At 46.3% G+C, this 20,811-nt stretch overlaps 1 protein-coding gene across 3 annotated transcripts in view; it reads left to right on the forward strand.

The window, feature by feature from the left end:
- Positions 1-697: 697 nt before the first annotated feature.
- Positions 698-20,811, forward strand: part of NAP1L1 (nucleosome assembly protein 1 like 1) — a 29,274-nt gene continuing 9,160 nt past the window's right edge. The window contains exons 1-8 of one of the 3 annotated variants that reach the window (XM_044280426.1): positions 698-863; positions 11,549-11,584; positions 14,090-14,178; positions 15,320-15,422; positions 16,520-16,661; positions 16,919-16,999; positions 19,423-19,551; positions 19,634-19,705. In XM_044280426.1, the coding sequence (XP_044136361.1) occupies positions 11,568-11,584; positions 14,090-14,178; positions 15,320-15,422; positions 16,520-16,661; positions 16,919-16,999; positions 19,423-19,551; positions 19,634-19,705 (633 nt within the window). In that variant the 5' untranslated portion in view covers positions 698-863; positions 11,549-11,567. The remainder of the gene's footprint in view (positions 864-11,548; positions 11,585-14,089; positions 14,179-15,319; positions 15,423-16,519; positions 16,662-16,918; positions 17,000-19,422; positions 19,552-19,633; positions 19,706-20,811) is intronic. The other 2 variants (XM_044280424.1, XM_044280425.1) reach the window with 2 other exon arrangements.

The raw sequence follows: 20,811 nt of genomic DNA on the forward strand, positions 1-20,811 counted from the left end.
TTGTCCCTCTTTGCAATTGTCAAAAGTTGGGAGCTATGTTTATGTCATGAGCTTGCTTCAGAGGGTTATACTTCTGTCATCCATACCACTGCTGTAGATTAGCCTGATTATGTAACCCGCACCCCTAAAAGGGGCACTCTGCAGGAGTATCACCCCATGAAGGGCTCTCCCAGGTCTGAAGAAAGGTCCTGCCTGGGCGGAGCTTCACCTGAGGGGAGCCCCGCCCCGTCTTCACCTGAAGAGACAGTCACCTCTTTCAGGGGACACTTAGGAGGCAGTTGCTAGGTGGCTGCCTCCAGAGAAAATGTAGTGTGTGGGTGATAAGTTCCTCACACAATGGATACCCCAGAGTAATGACGACATGGGCGCAGCCTGAAGTGTGGAGAAATGTATAGAGCCAGGCCTGCACGTACACTAGCGGTGACCCAGAAGAATGCTCAGTACGCAGCTCCCTCACCACAGGGCTGGGACGGCTAGGAGCGGCCATATTGCCAGAGCGCGGATACTTTACACAGAAGCGCGCTGTATAAAGGACGGCCATGTAGTGTCCAGAACTATTACACATCTGTCTGTGTGGAGACACGGTAAAGACCGGCACACAAGGGGTTACCGCGTCAGCCATCACTGACAGCAGCACACACCTGGCCACGCCCTCTAGAAAGGAGCGCGAACCGAGGCGGCCGGCGCACGTTACCATGGAGACAAGGGAGGGGGGAGTACGTGCTGACGCCTCCCGTTGTATATGAGCGCAGGCGGCGGGATCTCTGCTCCTCTTATTATTTTGCCGCCATCCTAGAGGGGCGCTCCTTCCTCCTGTCTCTGACACTGCGCGGCGGCAGCGGACTTTTCGCTCTGTCACCCCGGTAAGAGCGCTTGTGGCGCGTTCTCTGAGGCAGGCACATTCTGTGGGGCTCGGCTGCCGCGTGTGCTGGCCCTGGGAGCGGCGGCTGTGGGGTTCAGGCCGGTGTCAGCCCCTATTGCTGCTGCGTAGCTCCCGGATACGCGGGCGAGGTCGTGGTGAGAGCAGACAGGCCGCATGGCTGAGGGCGCGCCCGGTGCAGGGCGTCTCCGGTGCCGCTGGCCTGTGAGGGGACGTCGGGAAAGCCGCAGAGGGCTGCACGTGTCGCTGTGTGCACGGCGCCGAGTGTGGCGGATGCGGCGCTGTCCCTGGGGCTTTGCTGCAGCGTGCGGCTCTTCTGTGGCCGCTCCACCACGTGGTGTCGGGGCAGCCTTGTTCTATGGGCCCGAACTTGTGCGGCTGGCTTCATTGTCCCCCACATCAGCCCGCATGTGGGTGGTCCCGGAGCCCATGCTTCCCATGGAGTTTATCTATCTGGTTGGTAGGCCATGTTGGCACAGCCCCTGGCACTAGCAATGCTGAACATATGCTGTAGTATTGAGTGATTAGGTCTTTTAACTCAAACTTGTGCCCTTGCCAATCGCTGCGTTAGGCCCATGGCGTTGTGAAGGTGTATGACAGACATGGCACTGCCCAACCAGTGATGGCATCTGACTGGTCACCTGTGTGAAGGTAAAGATTTCCCAGTAAGGAGTACACAATACAGAAGTGAAGCTTCCTATTCCACTAGAGTACTGAAGTGTCAGTGATGTAGAATTGTCCCGCCCTAGGAGCTTGCACTCTATCCACTAGGGGATAATTGACTGTGGAGGTCTGACCTCAGGAGGTGGAGTGACTCAAGCAGTGGTCACGGCACATGGTACTCCTGAGATGGCGCTGTGCTGCTTCTCTTCTGGCCTGGCGTATGTGTGACCACCACTTCATTTGTCCCAGCACCTCATTCTTGTGGTCTCCAAACTTCTGGACCCTTGTAATGGACACGTTCTTATAGTGGCACCACTCTAAGTCATTAATCATCAGTCTCTATCCCAGAGGTTGGACCTGCACCTATCCCTAGTGACATACCATAAATGTGGACAACCCCTTTAAATAAACCATGGAACTGAAAAAATAACTGACTTGGGACTAGGAAGGCTGACTCCGTAAAGGGGTTGTCACTTCAGCAGATGGCATTTATGTAGAGAAATACAAGGCACTTACTGATGTACTGTGATTGTCCATATTGCCTCCTTTGCTGGATTCATTTTTCCATCACATTATACACTGCTTGGGATGAGCGAATTGACTTTGGATCATCCAAAGTCGATTCGCACAAAACTTTGTGCAAATACTGTATGGAGCAGGAGCTCCGTACAGTACTAGAATGTATTGGCTCCGATGAGCTAAAGTTATTGCTTCGCAAAGTCTCGAGACTCTGCATAATTTCATAAATGAACTTGTCCTGTAAAAAGCCATTTCCTGAACTCCAGTTCGGTTCTAAGTGGAGATGAGTGAATGTCCGCTTATGAAATTCGTTTGCACTTTTGGTAAGAGGTTAATTGCGTAATGGAGTCCTCACCTGCATAACGGAAACAGGACGGATTCATTATGCAGCCCATAGACTTCTATTATGGCATTCCGTCATAGAATTGCGTTATGGTCCATGGTAACGGAATCCATAACACAATTTACCTTTTAATAACAAAAGTGTGAACGAATTTCATAAGCAGACATTCGCTCGTCTCCACTTGGAACTGAACCCAAGTTCGGGAAATGTTTTTTTACAGTACAAAATAATTTATGAAGTTATTACCCAAAGTGTTGCGACAGTCCACGAAGTAATAACTTCGGCTCATCGGAGCCAATACATTCTAGAACTGTATGGAGGTCCTGCTCCGTACAGTATTAGAACAACGTTTTATGCAAATTGACTTCGGATGTTTCATCCAAAGTCGATTCGCTCATCCCTAGTTAAGGCCACCATGCAATCCATCACTGGTGGTCGTGCTTGCACTACGTATAAAAGTGCCTTTTCCTGTAGTGCGCAAGCACAGCCACCACTGATGGATTACAGGGTGGTCGTAACCATGGCAACAAGCAGTGTATAATGTGATGGAGAAATGATTCAAGGAAGCAATATGGCCAATCACAATACATTAGTAAGTGGTTTGTATGATCTACATGATAAATGCCACTTGCTGAAGTGACAACCCCTTTAAGTTATGGTCAGATTTTTCCACTGGAAAAACTGCTGGGGAAACGGGCTTAAATCCAAGGCTGACTCTGGAGCCTCATTCACTGGGGTCATACCATGGTGTCCACGCAAACTGTCAAGAGAAGTGGCTTTGCAATCTGTCTGGAAGCAGCCATGTGGATGGCCCACCATAGTTGTTGTGAGGGAGTAGATGGCCTAAGGGTCTTGTAGTGGTGCCACAGAGTATAAGATTTTCTGAGCACATGACCAGTTATCTAGAACACTCGGCTGGCTTTAAGGGCTTGGCTATGATGAGCCTATTGGTGGCACATCCATAGGAGAGGACATAGCCATCTCATCAGTGGGGTTGGGCACTTGGCACTCTTGCCCATCAGATATGTTTGGGCCGGGGGCCCTTCTGAGCGCTGTAGTCTTATAATGGCACTAGTGCAGGGTATTGCAGCTGCTTCAGACTGGATTGCAGGAGTAGAGCATTGCACCTACCCACCCCGAGTGATATTCCCTACCATGGTTTGAGGTCACGTTTAGGGCCTGCTCTGGTTTTGTAAAGGGGAAACTACAACAAATACTGGGTTTTCTGCTTTAGCACAATGTGACTGTTTACTTGCATTATCTGCAGATTCTGCACTTAAGGGGTTGTCCTATCTCCGATTTCACAGGGAGATGGGACTAAGTGGTCGGCCAGCACTTTGCCGGTTAATGGGAGCTATGCTTGCCTCACAGAAGCTATGCGGCTTCCAGAACTCCGGAGTAGCTTCTGCTTCCCATTCACTCTGATGGGGATTGCAGGAAGAGTGGTGCGTCGGCCCACTCGGAGCTTAGTACTATTTTGCTGTTTAAATGGCGAGATGGGACAACCCCTTTAAATCCTGATTACGGCTGTGGCATTACAGATGGCAGCTGTGGTACTTGTGCCCATTGCTCCTACATGCTATCTTGCCTGTCAGTCTCTGAAGTCTGATGTACCCCACCCAAATTCCTGTCACTAGTAGTATCTCTGTCCCTATGTAAGTCTCCCAAGTCTGAATTATACCATCTGTGACAATACCACGTGGGTTTGAAGGAGGGCAACAAAAATGTATCTGGCCCCTTGGTGAAGTGCTCCTCAGTTATCAGCCTGATCCGGTTTGCTGCATTACTTGACTGCCACATGGACACGTGACATTTTTTTGGGGTGTTGTCAGGTGAGTCGTATGGTGCAGCAAGGGACCCGAACATGGCAGAAAACTCAAATCAAAGCACTGGTAAGTGACCTCACTGCTTTTGGGAGTACCCCTTTAATCTGTCTGGCATCACCCCCAAAGGGGGTAAAAAAAAAACTTTTGAATGTCTGTTCCAGCGCTAAGGCTCCCATCCCTAATTCGGCTCCCCAGAGGACCAGGAGTGTCTGTCCCATTTGTGGTCACTGACGGCTGTAGATGTTCACGGTCACTGAACAGCTAAAACGGATGCTTTCTAAAGAGGTTTAGTTTTTGGTTAGGCTACTTTCACACTTGTGATTTGGGCAGATCCGTCATGGATCTGCAAAAAAAACACTTCCGTTACCATAATAAAACCACATGCATTCATAATGAACGGATCTGGTTGTATTATAGCCAATGCCATCTAGAGTTGTTGCGATACCAAATTTTTGATTCGGTTTCGATACCATGAAAAAGTATTGCGATACTCGATACCATTCGATACCACGCGAAAAAAATAAACCAAAAAAGCCACGTGCATTCCACATGTTTAAAAATGGCGAATCGCGCAGTTTTTATTAATTTTTTTCTGTTCCGGCGTTCACCACCTAGATTTTTTTTTTATATTTTAATAGTTTGGACTTTTCTGACGTGGCGATATGTAATATGTTTATTATTTATATATTTTATATATGTGAAATTGGGAAAAGGGGGTCATTTATACTTCATATTTTGGTGGGGGTTTTTTTTACACTTTTTATTTAATAACTATTTCCCCCCTTAGGCTACTTTCACACTAGCGTTCGGGTGGTTCAAACGGGGCTCACAAGCGGCCCCGAACGCTTCCGTCCAGCCCCAATGCATTCTGAGTGGATGCGGATCCGCTCAGAATGCATCAGTCTGGCAGCGTTCAGCCTCCGCTCCGCTCAGCAGGCGGACACCCGAACGCTCCTTGCAGCGTTCGGGTGTCCGCCTGGCCGTGTGGAGGCGTGCGGATCCGTCCAGACTTACAATGGAAGTCAATGGGGACGGATCCGTTTGAAGATGACACAATATGGCTCAATCTTCAAACGGATCCGTCCCCCATTGACTTTCAATGTAAAAGTCTGGACGGATCCGTCTGAAGCTACTTTCACACTTAGAATTTTTGTTAACAATATAATGCAGACGGATCCATTCTGAACGGAGCCACCGTCTGCATTATATGAGCGGATCCGCCTCAGACACAAGTGTGAAAGTAGTCTTAGTTTGAAGGAGCTAACGAGCCGAGCAGAACGCTTCCGTCCAGCCCTGATGCAGTCTGAATGGATGCGGATCCGCTCAGACTGCATCAGTCTGGCGGCGTTCAGCCTCCGCTCCGCTCGCCTCCGCACGGACAGGCGGACAGCTGAACGCTGCTTGCAGCGTTCAGCTGTCCACCTGGCCGTGCGGATCCGTCCAGACTTTTAATGGAAGTCAATGGGAACGGATCCGCTTGAAGATGACACCATATGGCTCAATCTTCAAGCGGATCCGTCCCCCATTGACTTTACATTGAAAGTCTGAACGGATCCGCTCAGGCTACTTTCGCACTTATAAATTTTTCTAAGTTATTAATGCAGACGGATCCGTACTGAACGGAGCCTCCGTCTGCATTAATATGATCGGATCCGTTCAAACGCAAGTGTGAAAGTAGCCTTAGATGGTACTTTGGGGGTCACTTACTATTAATGTGAGGCACATGGGGTCCATGCCAAAGACTCCAAAAGCATGCGCCCAGCCTGACATTAAAAATAAGTGACCCCCATCATGTTTAAAACATGGGTAGTGGCAAGATTGGGGTTAATGAGTCACATTAACCCCAAATCTTGCTGGCTGTCTTCCTTATAGATATGGTTTTTGCCTGCCTTTATTTTGAGGCAGGCTAATCATCACTCTTGCACTGGGTCTGGCTGTGGGCTAGGCTAGGTACCTGCTATGCTGGGCTGGCTGCTTTTCAGTCTCACTGACTCTGGGGCTCGGGCTGACGCTCACTCGTCTCAGTCAGACGGCGCAGCACACAAGACAAACGTGAGTGACTCAGTTAGGAGTCAGGACGGAGGAGGAGGCTGCTCCGCTGCCGCTGGTGCCGTTCGCTGAGCTCAGCGCTCACTCGTCTCAGTCAGACGGCGCAGCACACAAGACAAGTGTGAGTGACTCAGGACGAAGGAGGAGGCTGCTCCGCTGCCGCTGGTGCCGTTCGCTGAGCTCAGCGCTCACTCGTCTCAGAGTCAGACGGCGCAGCAGTTTATTACCTCCCCCGTCCCTCCTCCTCCTTTAATTAAACGCACAGTCATTGGTGGCAGTGATGCAGGCATCTTCAGAGCCCGCTTACTCCATTGGGCTCAGCGGCGGCAGCGTCATAGGAGGGAGGGAATCCCTCCCTCCTTCTCCCTCTCCCGCCTTCTCCACTGTCTTTCTGGCGGAGCGCCATGTTGTGTCATAGGAGATAATGGGCTGCGCAGCCCAGTATCGAAAAAGTGCAAATCACAGTACCGAATCGATACTTGTAAAAAAGTATCGATTGGGTATCGATTTTTCGATACCCGCAACAACCCTAATGCCATCATGGATCAGTTTTCTATTGTGGCAGAGAAAACAAATCTGTCTCCATTGACTTGCATTATGTTCCAGGACTGATCCGTTTGGCTCAGTTTCATCAGATGGACACCAAACCTGTCCGCCTCCAGAGCGGAATAGAGACTGATTGGAGACAAACTGATGCATTCGGAGCGGATTTTTTTTCCATTCGGAATGCATTAGGGCAACACTGATCCGTTTTTGGGCAGCCTGTGAGATCCCTGAATGGATCTGGCAAACAAACGCCAGTGTGAAAGTAGCCTTAGACATCCTTTGTTTGTCTGAGACTTTGTTATCGCTGGCTTATTCTCAGCATAGGTCATCAATATTTGATTGCTGGAGTTCCAACTCCTGGCACCTGATTGAAAACCAGTGATGTCATGTACACTGGTCAGACGGCCTAAGCTGATATACAGTGTATGGTATAGTGCTTGGTTAGCTATCAGAAGGCTGGAGCACTGCGGCCACCTCAAACAGCTGACAGGCCCCCATTGACTACATATTGGCTGGTCTGTGGATTGGACACCAATATCTAAGTGTCAGACAACCCCTTTAGGCAGGGCTTGACAAAATTCCTTGGACTCTAGGAGCCAGCTAAAAAAGTTAGAAGCCAGGCGGAGCCGCGTCATAAAGTCCCCATAGTGCTCCCCGCCCCCCCAATAATGCTGTATACCGTGGTACACATGCAGTGTACATGTGCTGTATACCGTGGTACACATGCAGTGTACATGTGCTGTATACCGTGGTACACATGCAGTGTACATGACCATGATGTACAGTATATAGGACTATGGCATACAGTGTACATGTGCTGACACCTCAAGCTCCTGCCTCACTTGGATGAGAGTAGTAGTAATGTGCACGGGGGGTAGTTACCTGCAGGTGAACCTGAGAGCCACCAGGAGGGGCGCAGGTCAGCGCTATGGCCCTGCACAGCAGGCCAGGCCTCCGGCCCATCAGACACAGGAGCCGCTTAATGTGCTGCCAGGCCGGACTCTGCATTCCGCTTATAAAGCAGATGGGAGGCCCGAGCCCGCTGGGGGCAGGACGGAGCTTCTCCTCATCACACCCCGGGGCCGCCACCAGCGCGAACCAAGCACCGCCACAGTGGACTTCCGCGGCGTACGCTCAGCCATGGGCGGGGAGCGTGTCCAAAGAGCAGCTGGGTATAGGGAACCTAAGGCACCGTCACACAGCTCTCCGCTCATCTCCACTCCTGTGCTGCCTCCGGACAGAACGGCGCTCTGCACCCATCGCCCATACCCAAGCGCCAGGACTAAATTCCTGGTCGCCATGGCGACCTGGCGCCTGGGATTTGTCGAGCCCTGCCTTTAGGGTCCATTCACTCACACGTCCGTGGTGTATCGCGGATCTGCAATTCACCCAGCCGGCGCCCCCTTCCCCCCCATAGAACTGCCTATTGTCTGCAATTGCGTGTAAGAATAGGACATGTTCTATATTTGTGTGGAGCTGTGGCCCGGAAGTTCGGTGCTATGCTCCAGGGTGGTGGATGCGGAGAGCACAGTGTGCTCTCCGCATCCTCTTCTGCCGCATTGAAAATGAATGGGTCCGCACCCGTTCCCGATATTGCAGAATGGATGCGGACCCATTTGCGGATGTGTGAATGGACCCTTAATGTAGCATGTACTTCCATTGTGTGGACTGAAGTAGCCTTAGCTGGATGTTGTGGTGAACATGCTCATGGTTTAGCCCCTGATAGCGACTGGACAATCGCTGCAGTGTCAGTGCTCCAGACTAAAAAATATCAAGGAGCCATTGGGTCCTAACTAGAAAAATTTAGGAGCCAAATTTTAAAATGCATATAATTAAGTCTTACCTAGGGTTGTCATGATACCAAAATTTTGATTCGATTTCGATACCATGTGGAAAAAATAAAACTCCCAAAAAGCTGCGTGCATTCCGCATTTTATGGAACGTCCGGCCCGGATAGAACAGTCCTATCCTGTTTTTAGGGGTGACTAAAAAATGTCAAATTTCTGTTACAGCGTTCACTGCATAGGAGATTTTTTTTTTATATTTTAATTCACACTTTTTTGGGTGTGGCAATATTTTTACATATTTTATATGTAAGATTATGAAAGGAGGTGATTTAAAGGGAACCTGTCATGTGGATATTTGATTGTATATCATTAGTTTGATTATAATCATTAACTACTAAAAAGTACCTTAGATGTATTCACTTACCTGCCCACCTGCTGCTGATTCATATGGAAAATAACTGTCAATCAGCAGCAGGTGGGCGGAGAGAGTCAGGAGCTCATGAATATTCATGACTCATCATTATCAGCTGGAGGTTTTCAATACAAGATGTTGGCAGATTGACTGGGTCAATTAAAGAAAGTGACCCAGTATTTTACTTATTTATGTTGCGCTTAGTTAGGACACCATAAAACTGGTGACAGGTTCCCTTTAAACTTTTTTTTTTTTTTGGGGGGTCTTACTATTAGCCCCCTTAGGGACTAGAACCAGGGATCTTTTCATCCCTTGTCCTATTCCACCTAATAGAGCTCTATCAGGGTGAATAGGACTTCACACTCCCTGCTTCCCTGTGCAAAGTACACATGGCAGCAGGGAGCTCACCATGGCAGCCAGGGCTTCAGTAGCATCCTTGCTGCCATGGTAACCGATCAGAGCCCTGCAATTTCACTTCTGGGGCTTTGGAAGCTGCCACTGCACCACCTTTAAGGAGGGGACCCAGTGGCCACTGCCACCAATGAATATAACAATGGGAGGGGGGGGTGCCTGTGGCCACTGCCTCCAACAAATATAGTTTATGCCTGAATACAAATGCAGGCTGTGGGTTTCGGCCATATCCCATACCTAGCCTCTGACTGTATGCTGCAATTAACCCCTCATGTGCTGCACCAGAGGGGTTAATTGCGGCATATCGAAGAGTGCAGTCATAGAGGCCGGGTATCGGATAGCTATCAGAAGGCTGGATATGGCTAGCACCCGCAGCCTGCATTTGTATTCAGGCATAAATCTGTGAAAAAGAGAAATACTGTAGACGGATCCGATATTGCAATGCATTTGTCAGACTGAACTGGAAACAAATGATATCCGTTTGCATATGGATTTCTGGATCTGGCAGTTCCATTGGGGGAACTGCCTATCATTCTTCTAACGCTAGTGTGAAAGTAGCCTAACATGGATGAGACAGTGGCATCTTTGAACATCTGGCTATCAAAATCCCTCAAACCCCTTTTATGCAAATATAATTGGCCAGGGTGTAACACTTTGGTTGTGGTTGACTGGAACTGCATGACTTGCCATTTTGTGCCAGTTGCAGGGGCCACTTTAGTACCTTGTGTTGCTGTTGGGTTTGCTCAGACAATCCCATGGATGACATTGGCTACAGTTTAGGCAATCCATTAAAGGGGTTGTTCTGCCTGTTTATAGAAAGATACTGCCACCCTGGATCCCTTCACTGGTCTTCTGGTTCCCATCCTGTAAACTTTAGTATTGATGGCTTCAGCAGTGGCATGTGACATACTGGTTGGGGACATGTCACAGGCCATTCAGCGTCTGCAGCATGGAATGTCCATCTGGTAGGCTGAAGGCAGGCAAGTTGAGTACATCACAGTTAAAGGGGTTATCCAACCCTTTTAATGACACCCAGGTTCCTCATAGGTTATACCGGCACCCACATCACTCCTGATCCCTTCATGGTCGCAGCTGCATCTTCCAGTCATATGGATCAAAGCATCTGGGGGAAGGGGGTTGCCTATAGGTGGCTAATAGCAGGCTGTGAAGGGGATGGGCCTCCCTAAAGTCACCCGTTGGGCTCGTCCCTGTCGCAGCCTGCTACTGGCTGCCCCGCCCGTAGAAGTGGAGGCTGTCGCGTCCAGTGCTACACACAGAGCTGAGGACTGCAAAGGGCGATGGCAGAACTCATGGAATAGGGAGAAATGAAATATTTTCCTGTACCTCTTGTATTTCACTTTGGGGAGCATGTCGCCCATGGATTTCTCGACTTCTGCACCGATGACAGAATTGTCTGTGGGATGTAGGGTCTAGGCTGTACATTGCCAGACTTCACTTATTTAGTGAGTGTGAGATCTAAAGGGAACTTGTCCTGAAAATGCAGCTGAGCAGATGTATAGCTTATGGGAGAAGATTTAGTTAAACCTGCTTAGGAGTCCTGTGGGTGGTCCTGCTTGCTGATTGATGGCTCTGTTTAGTCATGCAGATAAGTGTCAGGAGGTAGAACCGTCCACATGACTCCCAAGTATTGAAAGTCCTGACCTAAGAGCACACAACCCCAGTGATCAGAAGGTGTGCCCAATAAAAACCCTTCTAAACTGTCCAGTCTCACTGCTCCAGTGCAGCTGCCTTGTTCCCTACCATGAGTGGCTCTGTGCTCTGATCGCTGCAGCCATTCACTGGCCTCAGTGCTTACATGTGTAAATTCCACGCCACTGCTTGGTTGGACAACCCCTGAAAAATGTCACATGAAACTATGGGCCCGATTATCACTTCTGGCGTGCAGCCCAGCCATGTTTTCTGGCGTGGGAGACTGAACTCTGCCAGGACGAGTCTGTCATATGCCTCATCATAACCCTGATCACATGGCTGATGCATTGGGCCCTATGTGTCACTCTTCTAAGCTGCGCAGGTTGCACTTGTGTAGAAGGCTGTATTTTGTTTTATATGCTGCTTTATCCCAAGATTAAATCCTTCCAATTTGTTTTTTAGGTGTTAAACTCTTGGAAGAATGGCCAACATAGACAAGTGAGTATATGCCATATTGTGGCTACTTTAAGTAGGTCTTCACTTGTGATGTTGGTTTGGATCCACACATTGTTATTAAAGGCTTGTTCTGACTGCAGTAAGTGGTTCTCTGACAGATATGACCTAAAGGCACATAACGAGGCCGTCTACTCAGAGATGGTGGCTGTCTGCTATTGATCCGTAAGGATCTAGGGTACTGATGGTTCTACCAGTTAATTAGGCTTCAGCAGCCTATATCCCTACACTTTGGTTACCATTCTGCGGACCTGCCTTAGGAGGGTTATCAAGGTGGTCAATCCCTTTTAAAGAAAAGTATATGAAATGTTGGCAATCGGGTATAGTCATGGGGATACAGAGCACAGATTACATGGATATGTGTTGATGGCTGTGGGGTACCTTTGGGGCAGTTATTTAATTCTACTTACCTTTTTAGATGAAAAATCATTTCTCAATTGGTCTTTATTAAAAGGGGTTTTCTAAAAATTTTATACTGATGGCCTACATTCTGGACAAGTAATCTTTACTTGATCTGTGGGAGTCTGACATCCGGGACCACCACTGCAGATTGGCTGTCTGAGAAAGCCACAGCACTCACAGGAGCATCGTTGCCTTCTCAAACAGCTGTTCATTGCTCTGTTCCGTGTGTCTGACCCCTCCCACCGGTCAGATACTGATGACCTTGAGGGTAGGTTATCGTTAACATCTCAGGAAACACTCTTAAATATTTTCAACAGTGTCTTCTACAGCCTTTAGTTCAACTGCATCTGCTGTATTGCTAACTGCTAACCAGTCATGTCAGGAGATGTTACCTTTAATTGGGAATATCATTTTAGAAAAGGGTTATCCAGCCTCTTAAAACTGACCTAAGCTTGGCATAGGCCATAAATATTAAAGGGTTTGTCCAAGACAAGCTCCTCTACAGCAGCTTAAAGGGAGCCTGTCATCAACATTTCACCTTTGTAACTCTTCCCATAGCTTTCTAGCAGCCTTACAGTTAGTAAAAACGTTACCTTTATGAGCAATCCTGGAATTATAAAACCGGCAAAACAAAAAGTTAGTAGATGGGCGGGATGGGGGGGGGGGGAGGGAGAGCGCGACGATGAGGCTGGGCACCTATGAGGGTAACGCCACCCCTGGGCACTTGCAAGCCCTCATTTGCATATGCTACAAAGATGTTTTTTGCCAGTTTTAGAAGTCCAGGATTGCTCATAAAGGTAACGTTTTTATAAACTGTAAGGGCTCTTTCACACTTGCGTTCTTTTCTTCCGGCATAGAGTTCCGTCGTCGAGGCTCTATGCCGGAAGAATCCTGATCAGTTTTATCCTAATGCATTCTGAATGCAGTGAAATCCGTTCAGGATGTCTTTAGTTACGGAACGTTTTTTGGCTGGAGAAAATACCGCAGCATGCTGCGCTTTTTGCTGCGCTTTTTGCTGCGGCCAAAAATCCTGAAGACTTGCCGCAAGGCCGGATCCTGAATGAATGCCCATTGAAAGGCATTGATCCGGCCTTAAGCTAAACCTCGTTTCGGCGCATTGCCGGATCCGACGTTTAGCTTTTTCTCAATGGTTACCATGGCTGCCGGGACGCTAAAGTCCTGGCAGCCATGGTAAAGTGTAGTGAGGAGCGGGGGAGCAGCATACTTACCATCCGTGCGTTACCAGAGTGCCGTCAGGGCGCCCCATGCGCATGGATCACGTGATCGCATGGCACGTCATCCATGCGCATGGGGCGCTCTGACTGTCATTCTGGAGCGCCCCGGAAGCCGCACGGACTAAGTATGCTGCTCCCCGCTCCTACTATGGCACCTTTAATAGCGTCCTGGGTGCCATAGTAACACTGAAAGCATTTTGAAGACTGATCCGTCTTCAAATGCTTTCTGTTCACTTGCGTTTTTCCGGATCCGGCGTGTAATTCCGGCAAGTGGAGTACACGCCGGATCCGGACAACGCAAGTGTGAAGGAAGCCTAAGGCTGCTAGAAAGCTATGGGAAAGGGTTACAAAGGTGAAATGTTGATGACAGGCTCCCTTTAAGCTGCTGTAGGAGCTTAAAAATAAAAACATTTTATGCCTTCTATTTCTCCAGTGCTGTTCATTGTGCCGCTGCTGCAGTCATTCATGGTCCTTGGTGAACTAATGCTGACTAGTGAGTGCCAGCAGTTATATTTTGTATGTGTTGCATGAGGACCATGGTTGACTGCAGCAGATGTGCTGTATACAGGCACATATGTTTGTCAGCAACAGCAGGGCTCACCTTGGGAGGCAAGGATTTTTTTGAGTGCTGTCTATACAGACCAGGATGCAACAATGCTGTTTCCTAATTCGGACCCATTGGTCAGTGGCTTCTGGGGGCCGAATGACTGCAAGCTGCTGGCTCTTATCAGACCCAGATAAGCTATGCAGTGAGGCTGTACACCCGTGAACTACCTCTGGTGGCTCTATTCTATAATGGTCTTCCTGTTTGCAACACTTTTTTTCCATTGATTTTGTTGCTTTATATTTTTAGCAAAGACCAGACAGAATTTGATCAGCAAGAGATGGAAGATGTGGAAGAAGTTGAAGACGAAGAAACTGGAGAGGATGCGAATAGTAAAGGTATTCAAGTTTACAGAACAGATTGAAGTCAGTGGGGCATTAAAAACAAATATATATCTTATTTTTTAAATGGAGCCATTAAATAGGATGCCCTATTTTTGGCTGTTTTCACAGCTAGGTGGACCCCATTGAAATCAAATGGGAGCCCTTTTACGGTTAAAAACTGGTACACTAATGAAAAATTGACTTGGGGACCAAATAAAATAACTAAACATATCCATTTTAATGCTGTTTCCGTACAACATTAAAATGTGCTGGCTCAGTGTTGCCAAACTTCATCCTGCCCGAAGTCGTGAAACTTCAGTGAATTACTACGGTATTCTTATCTGCTTATTTAAACATTTTAAAATGGGAATCCAAAGTGGGCTTCAATACTGAGGATCTATGATCTGAAGCCTAGCCATCAGTTGCATAACACCTCTATGAATGGGAGCTGATCCCAGCACAGGCCTCTTTAGTGGGTAGGTGGAGCTTTCTGCTTCCAGCTCTGTCCCCTGTATTCCTGTTGGCTGATCTCTGGGGGTGTTATTTCTTGAACTTCAACTGATCTGCTCAATATCTAGAAACGGGGGGGAAAAAACATTTTAAAGGGGTGTTCCTGCAGTGAAGTTATCCCCTATCCACAGGATGGGAGTAACTACCAGTGGAAGTCCTACCAACTGATCATGGAGAGGCCAGTCAGGCTTGTGTGATGCTGCTCCATTCATTTGTCAGTTCTGGATATAGCAGAGCATGGTCTCCAGAAATTCCTAGAAATAAAGGAGCAGCAGCCTACATACCTGACATTGTTCATTTCAAGGGGGACCCATTGACAGGTAGGACCCCTCTATTTTGTGTATAGGGGGAATAACCTCATACATAGAAAAGCCTTTTAAGGATTTTATTGGGTAAAACTGCCTATGACTTTTGAATCAAATGTTCTTGATGTCTGCATTCCCTGCGCAAAGCAATAAGTGATCAGTCAGATAGTCCCAGTAGCTTTGTTACTGTTCTGGAAATGTGCTGCAGATGAGGCATTAGGATCAAAGGGGGTTTTTGCAAACTGACTTCCTTTTGTCTGAAGTATTATAAGTGTGTTTTCGAGATTTTGCATTGTTACTTGAAGACTTCTGTTCAGGTTGTAATAAAAACTTTATTTCAGCCAGGCAATTGACCGCGCAAATGATGCAGAATCCTCAGATTCTAGCTGCTCTTCAAGAAAGGTTAGATGACCTTGTAGGTACCCCTACAGGATATATTGAAAGGTAAGTGGTCTCCTTAAAGCCTACCACCAGCACAGTTAATCTTCCAGCTACATTGAAAGAAGTCATCCAACTCTGTGGTGATCATACCTGGTCCCTGCTGCTGGGTGCTGACTCCTATCTGAGGTCTGGAGAAAGTTGGAATAAGCCCTTTAAACCTACATGAGAAGCTGGCCTGCCTTGTTGGTCATTATGCCATCAAGCCTGTATGCTGTTCAGGGCTTAAATTGAACATTTAGCAATGACTGAGGCAACCCTCCACAAACCATTCCTTCAGTGTGCTTTGTTTGCAGTTACTATGGTGGCATGCTTCATTGTTACCGATTTAATGTTAAGCCCTCAACTCTATACAGATACAGACTTTACAGACATAAAGTCTTCACTAACTTGCTGAAATAACTTCACTGAAAAATGCCGTACTCCATGATAGAAGGGTAAAATGCTAGTATGGTGCAGAATGCCGCCAGGCCCCTATGGTATACGATGCATCTGCATAGGTGAGAAATACTGATGGTATTTTAAATGCACACCTATAATGCTACAAGTAGGTGTTGGTCAGACAGCGTTGTCTCTACATGTAACTGGTAGAATTCTTCTATGCCTTCAGAATGGCAACCACCTCTTGGATTACAGTAGGCTGTCATTATTATTTTGCACAAGGGCTCCCTCCCTCTACTATTGGGCCTTTCAGTGAACTCGTGTTCTAACCTTAATCAGGGAGTGACCTTTTTCAGTGATTGTATTGTAACTTGTGAAGTCTGTCAAAGTAAGGCTACATTCATATGTTGGTGAGAAAAATGGCTAACAGGCACCGTCGGTTTTCATGGCCATTTTTCAACAATTTGTGCATCCATTTTCTGCCTGTCTTTAATGGCTGTTTAGTATCCAATTTCATGGCATTATAATTCATTTGGGGTTTTAAGTTAAAACCCCAACTCCTGCCGTTTCCTCAGTATAGCATGGCCCTCTTACAACCTCCCTGTAGTTATAATGGCCCCCGACTTGTGGTCCAGTATAGATATTGGCATCCAGTCATTCCCCAAATTGTTCAAACCCCACCACCATAGTTTATGCAGGTTATTTATGGAATTCTTTTTCAGTTTGCCTAAAATAGTTAAAAGAAGAGTGAATGCGCTTAAAAACCTTCAAGTTAAATGTGCTCAAATTGAAGCTAAATTCTATGAAGAGGTCCATGCGCTGGAAAGGAAATACGCAGATTTATATCAACCACTCTTTGACAAGGTAACTTGTGGGTTTGTTGTATGTAATGTGTGTTAAGATATTTCCAGCTTTTTGATATTGACCTGTTCAGATTGGTCATCAGTATCAGATCAGTTGGGGGTCCTGCACCCCCAGCTGATTGGCCTTTTAGTGTTGGTGCTGGAGACAAGATGGTGGACTGGACTGCAGCTCCGCTCCCACTTGATCAGTATCAAAAAGCTGGAATAACACTTTCTAATCATGATTTTTATTTTTATTTTTTTCCCCTCCAACAATAGAGAAGTGAAATCATAAATGCCATATATGAGCCTACAGAAGAGGAGTGTGAATGGAAAGTAGATGAAGAGGAAGAAATTTCAGTGAGTAACATGATTTGTATGTTTTTAACTCTTGGCCAAAAGCTGAGTAACTAAACCTTTACATAAACTCTTAATGTCCTAATGCCCTAATAAAACTCTCAAATATACTTTATTTTTTTCTATTTTTTACTACACTTTCTCTGCCTAAAGCTCACCATTCCCTGCTGTGCTTAAAACGGTTCTCTGTACACCACTGACAGCTCAGCTGTGTACAGAGTACATTTTACCAGTGTGGCCGCAGGAGCGCATATTGCTGCTCCTGCCAGTGCTCCCTGAATGCTTACTAACTCTTGGCATTGCACATGGGTACCCTGTTCTAATGTACTATGCCAGGATTAGCTCAGTGGGTTCCTGCTTCTCTTTGCTGTGCAAAGCTAAGAGCTGCATGTCAGCCCCATTGGTAAAATGTACTCTGTACATGGCTGAGCAGTCAGTGGTGTACAGAGAACGGTTTAAGCACAGCAGGGTATGGGGAGCTTTAGGCAGAGAAAAGTGTAGTAAATAGAAAGTAAGTAATAGTTTTATTAGGGATAACATTTACCTTTATGTAAAGGTTTAGTTGCTCTTTCTAATAGTGCTGGCATCAAAGGGCCTAAATAAAAAATAAAATGCCAGTCATGAGTTTTTACTATACAAGAGTCCCCCTAGTGGTAGAACGTGCTTGTATACAAGCTCTACCAATTGGCACTGAAGACATTTGCAGTCAGTTTATTGTATAAAATGTGTGGGGGAAAATAAAGGTCAATTGATGTTAAAAGGTTTTTGTGTTTACTTTTTTTTTTATACTGATGACCTATCCTGGTTAGGTCATCAGTATCTGGTGAGGGTCTGACGCAAGGGATCCCTGCTGATCAGCTCTTTGAGAAAGCAGTGGTGCTACTGAGGCTCATGATAAGTTCATATGTCACGTGGCTTATGAGCAGCTCAGTATAGAGGTGAATGAGGCTGAGCTGCAGTACCAAACACACTCGCTATACAATGTATGGCACTGTGCTTGGCAAGCTGAGGCCATAGCGCTCACAGGAGCGCTGCTGCTTTTTCAAACAGCTGACAGGCCCTGACCGTTTAGATACTGATAGGTAATCCGTATAAAAAATCTTGGGAACCCCTTTAAATTCTGCAACCTCTCAATTGCTTGGAGGACCTTTCATCAGTTTTGACAAAGGCTAGTTATGGTATTACTTTGTAGGGCGGCCCCCACTGATGCGTTGTTGTTGTTTTTTTTTTTTTTTTTTTTTTTTGCGGTGTCTCTAACATTGTTACATAATCCGCTTGCACGAATAAAAATATAAAATAAAGACCAATTGGGGCATACTAGGCCACTTATGCCAATTAGAAAGCAAAAAGCAAGAAGTTCCCTGAAATGCCCTGTCATGGCTAAAACGCTTTGAAAAATTACTAAGATTGTGTGTTAAGGTTGTGCTCCTAAGGGCTCATGCACACAAACGACTGTATGTGGAACCATTCATTTCAATGGGTCCGCAAAAAATGGAAGTTACTCCGTGTGCATTCCGTTTCCATATATCTGTTCCACAGAAGAATAGAACATGTCCTATTGTCTACATTACGGACAAGGATAGGACTGTTCTATTAGGGGCCAGCTGTTCTGTTCCCCAAAATACAGAATGCACAGACGCCATCCGTATTTTTTTGTGCACCACAAAATACATAAGATCGTGTGCATGAGCCCTTATTACAACATTCCCTTTGTTGTGCCCAGATCCCTCTTGTGTAACTTGTTGCCTCCAGAATATATAGATGACCTTTAAAACAAAAGCATGTGTTGTCACAAGGTGCCCTGTGCCTGTGATTAAACCTGGGTGCTGCAATTGCTATTGACCACAGCATCTGAGTAAAATGATTACTGAGCAGGCATAGGCTGTATCACACAGCAGGCCCAACTTCATAAACTCCTCCCATAACTTGGACACTGTTGTCTGGGTGTGTAAAGGAAGTTAATACAAAATACTCAACAGGACAGCAAATTCATATTAAGATCATAATGCTGGGGCTACTTTCACATGCTTGTTTTGTCCCCATTCATTGTCAATGGGGACAAAACGGAACGCACCTAAATGTGTTCCTTTTGGTTCCGTCACCATCGCGGACAAACTCTGCAACCAGCGGTTTTCTGTCCGCAATGTAGTGTGGAGCAAGACGTCAATGGGGATGGATCCGTTTTCTGACACAATAGAAAACGGGTGACTTTCAGTGGTATTCAAGATAGATCCGTCATGGCTATAGAAGACCTAATACAACCGGATCTGTTCATGACGGATGCATGTGGTTGTATTATAGTAACGGAAGCATTTTTTGCAGATCCATGACGGATCCGCAAAAAAACGCTAGTGTGAAAGTAGCCTTAGAAGTGTAGTCTAGTCACTGTCTAGCTGTTTGGTTGCTTTATGATATGTTTGCCCTAGGAGGATCTGAAAGAGAAGGCGAAGGTAGAAGATGAAAAAAAAGATGAAGAGAAGGAGGACCCTAAAGGAATTCCAGAATTTTGGTTAACCGTATTTAAAAACGTCGATCTCCTTAGTGACCTGGTTCAGGTATGCTTGTCAAATGTAACTTACTGTAAAGGCTCCACATTTAGTTTATGGTTTTAATTTTTCTGATCTTTTCCCACTGCAGGAGCATGATGAACCAATCCTGAAGCACTTAAAAGATATTAAAGTAAAATTTTCAGATGTTGGTCAACCAATGGTAAATTTTAATTTTTTTTTTATAGGAAGTCTTACTTAACCACCTCCCGTCCGCATGTTGAATATAAACGTCCTTGTGGTGGTTCTCCATCTCTGGACATTTCTGAGCGTCCATTCAGAGATCACAGCTGTACACTAATTGTGCAGTTGCAGATCGGGTTGCCAGCTGTCAGTGACAGTGGGGCAACCCTTAGAGAAGGCAGGTGTCCCTGCCTTCTAGATCGCTGTATACTACTGGCTATTATGTCAGCCCCAGTTACTGGAGAATCAATAGTGGTGGGAAAAAAAGTTAAATGTCCCCCAGAAGTCTTGTATGACCTTATGGGGGCCCGAAGAGTGTAAAATAAAAAAAGTTAAGGTTTCACATGTAAAACAACAATAAAATAAAAAAAATCCCAAGGTAAGGAATAAAAAAAAATAAGACCTATTTGGTAATGCAGCGTCTGACGTCATCTCTATATAAATATATCACATTATCCACCCAGTCCAATAAAAAAACTCAAACCATTTTTGTCACCATACATCACAAAGTGCAACACCAGGTGATGAAAGTCATATGCACCCCAAAATAGTGCCAATCAAACCGTCATCTCATCCCGCAAAAAATGAGACCCTACTGAAGATCGCCCAAAACCTGGAAAAACGATGGCTCTCGGACTATGGAGACACCAACTTCTATTTTATCTTTTGTTTCAAAAATGAAATTGTGTAAAACTTGCATAAATAAAAAAATATATTGGGTATCGCTGAATCTGTGACAACCTGGTCTATAAAAATACCACCTGATCTAACCTGTCAGATGAATGTTGTAAATAACAAAAATAAAAGCGGTGCCTTGCCTCACAAAGTGTAATATAGAGCAACCAAAAATCATATGTACCCTTTCTTCCTTTTCCTTCTCCCCCCTCCCCCCCTGGATAGGTGATCAGCATCTGATTGCCAGGGGTCTGACATGTGGAACCCCCGCAGATCAGCTGTTTGAGAAAGCAGCGGCACCCAGGCCATGTGACAAGGCTGTAACACTACTTCTAAAACACCTTGTACTCTTGCCAATCAGATGTTGTTGACCTACCCAAAGGATAATCTGTAAGGACAATGTAAAGAACC

Source organism: Bufo gargarizans, chromosome 2, assembly GCF_014858855.1.
Source record: "Bufo gargarizans isolate SCDJY-AF-19 chromosome 2, ASM1485885v1, whole genome shotgun sequence".
Classification (NCBI taxonomy): Eukaryota; Metazoa; Chordata; class Amphibia; order Anura; family Bufonidae; genus Bufo; species Bufo gargarizans.